The sequence below is a fragment of the Sinocyclocheilus anshuiensis genome, unplaced genomic scaffold (assembly GCF_001515605.1).
Source record: "Sinocyclocheilus anshuiensis isolate Anshui unplaced genomic scaffold, SAMN03320099.WGS_v1.1 scaffold9, whole genome shotgun sequence".
Taxonomy (NCBI): domain Eukaryota; kingdom Metazoa; phylum Chordata; class Actinopteri; order Cypriniformes; family Cyprinidae; genus Sinocyclocheilus; species Sinocyclocheilus anshuiensis.
This window is the reverse complement of record NW_015540887.1, coordinates 2,947,047-2,955,855: the sequence shown is the minus strand read 5'-3', so window position 1 is coordinate 2,955,855 and position 8,809 is coordinate 2,947,047. Positions and strand designations below refer to the sequence as shown.

The window sequence follows — 8,809 nt, the reverse complement described above, 5'->3', positions numbered from 1 at the left end:
GGGGGCGAGGGGGGCGAGGAGGGGGACACTGGGGACACACCACTGTAGCTGCTACGAGATTGGAGAGATTGGGGCAGTTGGGGAAGTTGTAGAGGGTAAGAGGCTCTAGCAGGCTGTGCTGGTGGGCCATCCATTCTCATCTGTGGAAATGACAAAAATGATTCAATTAGAACAGATCTAGTTCACATTGATTTAATTTTTTTTGAAGGATATATATTAGTGGTGTGCAACAAGATATTATGCAGACAGTGCAATTAAAAGTGTGAAATAACATGAAATGTTATAGGAAATGTTATAAAGTCTTAAGGGAGGAGCTAAGAACTGTTAGTATTAATTGAGATCTGCTCTTCCAAACAACCAATTAAGACAACAGCAATTCAGTGTGTGCATACATTTTTTTTTTCGTGCTTACCTTCTCTGACAATATGTATCATTTATAACACATACCAAACCAAAACACACCAAACATCATAACAGGTTATTCAAAATACAACACCAGTGCGCTGTCTGTTAAGAGTTAACAAAAACTATTACAGTAGGTGTCTCACACCAGCCCCCAATTACCCAGCATTCAAAAAACAACTACGTTGTACTGCCCACCACACACATCATATCAGTGGTTAGTTGCTTTAGAGGTTTACATGTGAGGATTATATCAAATATAAACAGTTAGAGTGTGAGGTTTTATCACACTCCTAACCTCAATCCCCACCAATGTATAGCCTTTCCAGACTTGACATTCTCATCCTGGGTAGACAAACAGAGAGGGGACCAGTAATATATCTGGTGACAGTGCGATACAAGTATTGTCCCACAATTACCCAAAGGGTCGCTTAAATTGCCCTTGTCCTCTTAGCAATTAAACTTAACACTACTAGGACGAAGCTGACAATATGCCATATCCTACTTCAGCAAATTCCACTGACAGAGCATTTTAATTAAACTGGACAAAATCAGAACTATAATTATATCACTGACACCATCAAACCATACAAACCTCATTGTTTTCTGCTTGGTATATGCGTATATTTTCTTTCAGGTTTTCATTACAACTAATATAAAACAGATGAATGCTGATTGGTGTATTGTACATATTGTGAACCCTATTTCTTGAATATAATATTTGCAAACAACAGATCTTTCAAAATGGATTAAGACACAGAAGAGATGATAATGACACCATGATGAAGAAACAGAGGTGAAACAAAGCAGCGCAAATAAAGAGACTAGTAAAGTTCTTCAACGGTCACCTTGGGTTCATCTGCCTGATTGCCTCTCTTCCATGCCTCAGAGAAGATGGAGCTGACGACACTCTGAGAGCGCACATGACCAGAGGACGTGGTCTCTGACATGCCGCTGTCTGATTGGCTGGAGTGGTTGGACTGAGATTCTGTTTGCATGAAAGAATCACAAAGTTGAGTAAACGGGTGAACACAGACAACATTACACAAGCCTGTTAAATCTCATTTGAGATTTCTATATTTCTGCTGTTGCACTGCTGAACTCACCTGGTAGACTGGAGGAGCTGGAACCAGACTTGATACTGGAGCTGGAGAGGGAGGACCAGTCATGAGCGGCCTCTGTGCGTCTCATGGCTTCCTGGTAGTTCAAATACAGCTGCTTCCCATACTGCATTACAAATCACATAGATTCAGCCACAAAACCTAGCTACTGTATACACATTATACACCAAGCAGGGTGATGTCATCATAACGAGACGTTACCTTGGCAATGCGTATTCCATTGACCCACTGATGCAGCATTCTGACATCATCACAGCACAGGTATTTGATGTACTGTGATTTCTTTTGAATCTGTGGGTGCTGTGTGGCGAAATCAGAGACGTTACCTATACTGATGCATTTTATAGTCTGTGTGTAAAGACTTTTTCCCTGTATTAGACTATGGTCAGAGTAAATTCAGCCACAACTAGCTCACAGTCTGATCACTAAATGTCTGATGCGTATTAAACACAAAACTCGCAAGCACTACCAAAAAAGTAAAACTGATTGAATGGCTTTTATGCAATTTCTGACCCATCCTTGAAAACAAAGTTCAGTTCAGTATCAGTTCGATACAATAAACGCTTCTTTGCCAAAGTGGGATCAAATGTCTGTGTGATTTCTATGCTGTTAGTTGCTGGCTGATGTTTCACCATAATTTGAATTAGATTGTCTGGTATAATAAACTGTTTCAGATGAACTCCTCTCTAAATGGAGCGTAAAACACATACTGGTTCGGTCACTTTTCAGATGGTCTCTTTCTGTCTAAGTAGGCAGTTCTTCACAATAATAAACTGCAGTGTGGTCAATCCTTTATGCTGTACTCAAAACTTTGGCTATGCAAGAATAACGCCAGATAAGTTCAACAGCAGACAAGTCATGTCAAAGGAAAGCCAAACACTGACCAAAAACAGGCTATATTTATGTTTGTCTCACTTCTGTGGCTTTGATTTCCTTCTGAGGGTGTCTGCACAAACTGAAGAAATATGTTGTTCAGTCCAGAATCATAAATTATAATGCAGACCGAGATTTTGTACTTTTACAGATCCCAGCGCTTAAAATGTTCTCTGGCAAAAACCTCTGACTGCTGTCTGCTTTAACCATATAGACAAATGGAAATCTGGAAAATGATGATAAACTAGAGATATGGACAGGCAAATGCTTGTTTTACTGCTTCCGCTACTTTACTTTACTTTAATTACTTTTTAGTCATTTAAGTAAATGCATTTTAAGAACACATGGCTTCAACTCATCTTCCTCTTCAGGAACAAAGCAGTGTGACTGACATCTGATAGCAAGGAATTAAAGGTGCAGTAGGAGATCTTAGAAAATGCTAACTTTAGCCTGATAGCACTGAAAGCGTACGTCCCACCCTCCCTGCAAATCGCCGTCCAAAGCCACGCCTCCTGAACTCAGGAACGCACACAGACCAGACGACCAGAGACAAGATTACTACAATACATCATATGTCATTCACCGGTGAGAAAACTTTATTGTAAAGTTAGTAAAAGTACTACAATACCAGGAAGGAAGATCGGGTTGTTGATGATTGTCTGCCATTCTCGCTCTGTCTGCACAGAGTACGTGAACGCGCTGATGACATATCCTGTCTGCGCGAACCGAGTGAAAAGAGGTATGCTAATACATATGTTGACAGGCAGGTAGGAAAGTCAATCAAAATGCTCGGACCGAGCGTTTTGACTGGACGAACATTTCTTGGTCCTACGCCTTCCACAAATATGTAAATACATTTAGACCACTTAACTTAATGATTGCTATCAGGATGTGAAGAGACTTTCAACCAGCATACCAAAAATGTTTCTGAAGACAATCACCTATTGCACCTTTAAAACTTTTATAACTGCATAAAACTGCTATGTCTGATACAATGTACAAAGTTGATTGTCATCCCTCACCTTCAGGACCATGCAGTAGTCAGTTGGGGCTTTATACTTGCTGCGGTAGTCCTGACCCAGGTACACGTTAACATGATCCAGCTGCAGGAAGCAAACTAGGTCTCTAGAGGCCTACAGATGACACAGGATGGAAGGAAAAAGACTACATGTTAGTATATAACAAAGGAAAATCTTTGTTTGTGAATGCATCTGTAGGGAATGCTGGTAATAACACTAATGCTAATTATAAATAGATTGTCTACATGCATATGCTTGCATCTTATCTCTTACTATTTTCAGAATGATTATTTATTTTATAATTATTTTTATAACATCATGCCACACACCTGACTTGCTGTTTAACCCATTTGTTTGCTTATATTGTTACAATGAAAATTAGTTTTTAAAATTAGCTTTTAAATAAGCAACAATAAACAAATAAAAATGAAATTACCTAAATTGACCTAAATGCTACTTCACTGTTGAATCCACTAGGGGGAGCACTACATTTGTAAAAAGTGCGTTGAATTAGTGCACAGAAATAGGCAAGACAGGTTGAATAGCATGAAAAGGGGGGTCCTGAACGTTTTTTTTTTTTTTAAGAACTGAGATTCTGTACTTGTCTCATGTTGAATCAGACGGGTCATGTGTTATGCATCAGTGTTAAAGTATGAAACAAGATGTGAGTATGCTAGTGATGCAGATGGGCAGCAGCAGTCAAATCCAGAGTGATGACCTGAGGATGTACAGCAGCTGCTCTTTTATCTCTCTCTCGATCACCCTCTGCCTCCCTGTGGTCTGTGGATAATGAGCAGTCACTGGCCCATATCTGCTCTGAACTTGAACTCATTAACTGATCTCTAGACATGGAGTCAGCAGGCACTTTATCTCTTGAAAAGCACAGGAATTATTATATGTGAATGACAGCAAGTGTGTTCATGCTTCAGCTCTCAAACCTCAATCACATTTGCACATTCACAAGATGTGCTTGTGCCAGGTTTGACATCAATGATGGCAAACGTCATTGGTCACTTGTAATTTTACTATTTCAAATTAAACTTATTTCAGTTAATAGCCAAGGCAACATTTGTACTTTTTATGTTTTCCATCAAATATTTATTTTATTTTAGATTTATTTCAATTATCCAAAACAATTTTTAATAGTTTTAGTTAACGAAATTGAACATATTTATTCAAATAGCACAAACGTAAGATGAAAGGGGAAGATTTTCCGTGAATGCTGATTTACATTGTTTCTCACACAAAGCTCTTGTGTATTATCACTGCTCAGGCCTCATAGTGTATCTGCACATATATGTGTGAACACTTAAGTGCATGCATAATACGAGCATATGTGATTGTGCACATAATCATCTCAGTCATATGCACACATAATCCCAGAATCTCATTTCATGCTTTTAGAGATCATTCAGTTTGTGGGTGGATTAGATTATGGAGCATCTTGTTCTGGGACTGAATCCTTAATATTAATCTAACACTATGCACAGATTTATTATTAGTGCTGCCCAGTTTGATTGTAAACTAGTCAGTGTATGTATATGTTTTTATTACACACAACGACAACAAAAAAATTTGAAAAAAGTATGATGCCCCTCTTGTTTCGGCAGAGCCTAAAGAAATGTGATTTTACAAATGTGATGTGGTCAGACGCCTTTTGATGTTCTGACATTTTGAACCCGTTGTGATCAGATCACCAGAAAATTTATTTTATAGGTGGGCCATAGTGTAAGAGTGTTTGTGTATCAGTCAGCAAGTGTACGAAAGTGTTTGTGTCAGTCATTGAGTGTGTGAAAAAGAAAACTTCACAGCAAACAGACTATGAGATGAAGCATGAGACAACAGAAGATTGAGACTCGCAATTTACCTTGGCTTTACCCTTTGGCACGTAATATATACCAGAGGCTCGTAACAGGAAGTAGCGCTTCTTCCAGGATTTCTTGCCGTCGTCTTTGAGCCAGAGCACCCCTTCCATCTCAGGCACACTGATAGAGCTTCCACAGAAACACTCCTGCTCAAAAACAAACCTTTATCAGTCACTCCAGTGAGTACAACATGCCTGACATGACCTAAATAAGTAATGCTGGCTTTAAAACCCAAGAGAAAATGTGTGTAAGTAGGTTCACAGTCTGTCTCACCTCCAACAGAGCCTCTTTATTTCTGTCTGCCATCTCACACGTCTCCTTACGCCCCAGCAAATAGTTCTGAGGAAACAGATGATTCAGGGAGATATTAAAGTGATCTATGACTATCACCTATTTATAGGTTTAATAGAGCATTAGCCAAAACCAATCTTTAGATATCTGAATGTGCCATTTTAACAGACTTTCAACAAAATACAATGCAAGAAAACAAAGTGGTTAAACACATGGAATGACTTTTTGTTCGTTTTTGTTTTAAAACGGCCAAAGCAGCAGCCAGAGACTCAGTCTGGACAGTGAACACACTTCAACCAGCCGCTGCTGAGATCAATTATTCATTATAGCTCAGCATTTACATGACATTGACCTACATCAGTCGCATACACTAATAAAACTACTGATCCATAGAGCACTGCACAAGCAGAACATCCATACTGAACAAACCTATATTACTGTCACTCTGAAACTCAGTCACCTTTCTCCTGCATATCTATTATCAGTCTTTGGTGACAAAACTGCACATTACATGGGCAATAAGGGACAGTTCACTCAAAAATTAAAGCATTATTCACTGAAAATCTTGCCTTTCATTGTTACATTCATATATGTATTTTTGCTTAAATAAATACAGCCTTGGTGAGCATAAGATATTACTTTTCAAAAACATTTAAAAAAATTACCAACTCCAAACTTTTTAACAATAGTGTACACAATATTTAAAAATGCTATTGTAGCCTACAGAAGACTTGTATGTGAAACGTGGTGCAGAAGTTGTATGGAACCATTTTTTGCTGCTACAACAGAACTGGGCACTACTGACAGATTTTATATTACTAGTATAGCCTGTATATATACTAGCATTACCTTTAGTATTATATGTAGCATTACCTGAGGGTTCTTGAAAAGTGCATATTTCTCAATGCGTTCGATGAACATCAGTCTGTTGGTGCTGTCCCTGGTCCAGTTCAACAAGTTCTCAACCAGGTTCTCATGGTCCTCAAAGATTCTCTCTGGAAAAACAAAGTGTAACCAGTATGAAGATTGTTTGCTTTTCAAAAATCAATGAGGAGAACATCTTTGGACACTTCGTACATTTACAGTTGCAGAGCACTTTCATTTCTCCTTGAAAACACATTCTGATGTATAATAAAGTGATTGTGAACTAAAGATAGGTTTAGTAGTCCATGTCAAAATCATGAAGTAAACAGGCCAACAAGAGATCCGATGGTCTGTAAGGAAAAGTGACATTTATCCAAATTACTGTAAGCCCTACTGCCACAGCCCTGCTCTCTTTACAGACTATAAAGATCCCTTGGACTATTTCATGGAGGGAAAGTCACTTGTCTTCCAGGATTTCAAAGTCCCCTGAAGACATTTAGGATGAGAAAGTATGTAACAAACTGCATGCACTAGACAAATTTAAAATAGGTCAAACCTTAAAACCCACTGAGGTAAATCAAATTGATACATTAACTACAATTTCTACATGAGAGCTGCAAGTTCCAGAAGTATTATTTAAATAAAACTTATTATGTATGATAAATTGTATATATATAATTATAAAGAAAGAAAAAAAGAAAAATACATTTTCTTAAACCATTTTTTGCCAAGGCAACAAGCAGGCTGTCAGAGGTATATGGTGTGAACTGAGTCTAATGTTTGCCTTGTACACTGACAAGTATCCTGTCAGACACAAGATTTATACGTTTGGAAAGCTCTGCCTTAAACAAAAGGGACAGACTATAAGAGGCAAACCTTTAACAAATGTTTAACACAGTTTTTTAAAAATGATAAAACATGAAAATAGTGAAATCACTAATCTGGCAGAGGTCCATCCATTAGGTGATTAAAGAAACTTGAGGAATTAAAAATCCCTTAAACTTCTCTTGATCCTAATATGTGACCCTGGACCACAAAACCAGTCTTAAATCGCTGGGGTATATTTGTAGCAATAGCCAAAAATACATTGTATGGGTCAAAATTATTGATTTTCTTTTATGCCAAAAATCATTAGGACATTAAGTAAAGATCATGTTCCATAAAGATATTTTGTAAATTTCCTACTGTAAATATATCAAAACTTAATTTTTGATTAGTAATATGCATTGCTAAGAACTTCATTTGGACAACTTTAAAGGTGATTTTCTCAATATTTAGATTTTTTTGCACCCTCAGATTCCAGATTTTCAAATAGATGTATCTCGGCCAAATATTGTTCTATCCTAACAAGCTTATTTATTCAGTTTTCAGATGGTGTAGAAATCTCAGTTTAAAAAAATTGACCCTTGTGACTGGTTTTGTGGTCCAGGGTCACATATCTGGATTAAGCCCGATTCCGCCACACCTTAACAACAAATCAGTGACCTTTAACCTCAACATGCTTAACCCTCAAAAACAATGAGCCAACAAACAAACCTGCCAAAAGAGCAAAATCTGAGAGTTTGACTAGGTGCTGACAGCAAGACAAGAATCGTTCAAAACAACATGAAAATTAAAAATGTTTAATGCATGAAAACACACTTTTTTCTTTTCTCATGAATATACACGTGTGTACATCTATTTCTGATCTCATTCAGCCAGAGGGGCAAAAACACATCATTCCTCATTATAAACTGCAACAATCCATTAACTTGCACAAAATACCTCCAGAAAAGACCTCCGCTGCTCTTTTTATTAAAGGGATTTTAGCACAGTCCATCTGGCGGATATTCTGTACCCTACCACTAGATCTCCTTGTCTTTCCCCTCTCTGCCTTTTTCTCCCTCAACTGAAAGAGCAGAGAGTGGAAAAGCTGAAGCCCTGGAGATGTAGGCTATGGCCACACGCATGATCGCTCAGGACCTACATACAGAGCAGCCCAGCACATGAGGCCTCTGACTCACACACTCATATATTAGACACGGCAAGGGAGGGGGCAGGTTCAGTTAAAGGCATATTCTACATGTAGGTTCAATACAACTCTATCAAAAACATACCTCAGATAATAAATTAGATTTGTCTTTCAAACCATAAAAACAAACCAAAAATGCTTATAGTAATGAACTTAAAATAGAAGTCTATGGGGCTGAAAATACATAAAAATAAAAGTATAGTCTAATAGACTATAATATACCTCTGTTAACATGCAAAGTTAGACTACTGTTCAAAAGTTTGGGGTCAAAGAAATGAATACTTTTGTACGCAAAGATGTACTCAATTGTTAAAAAGCTACACAAATCTTTTATTTACCATGTCAAACGCTGTTCTTTTGAAC

The 8,809-nt window shown here is 37.8% G+C and overlaps 1 protein-coding gene across 1 annotated transcript in view; it reads right to left on the bottom strand.

The window, feature by feature from the left end:
* The window catches only part of LOC107688759 (ras-associated and pleckstrin homology domains-containing protein 1-like), a 70,516-nt gene that overhangs the window by 3,317 nt on the left and 58,390 nt on the right, over positions 1–8,809 (bottom strand). Inside the window, exons 9-16 of the mRNA XM_016486519.1 lie at positions 6,445–6,566; positions 5,554–5,619; positions 5,283–5,426; positions 3,419–3,529; positions 1,725–1,823; positions 1,509–1,629; positions 1,251–1,390; positions 1–140 (exon numbers count right to left, since the gene is read on the bottom strand). Of these exons, the coding sequence (XP_016342005.1) occupies positions 1–140; positions 1,251–1,390; positions 1,509–1,629; positions 1,725–1,823; positions 3,419–3,529; positions 5,283–5,426; positions 5,554–5,619; positions 6,445–6,566 (943 nt within the window). The remainder of the gene's footprint in view (positions 141–1,250; positions 1,391–1,508; positions 1,630–1,724; positions 1,824–3,418; positions 3,530–5,282; positions 5,427–5,553; positions 5,620–6,444; positions 6,567–8,809) is intronic.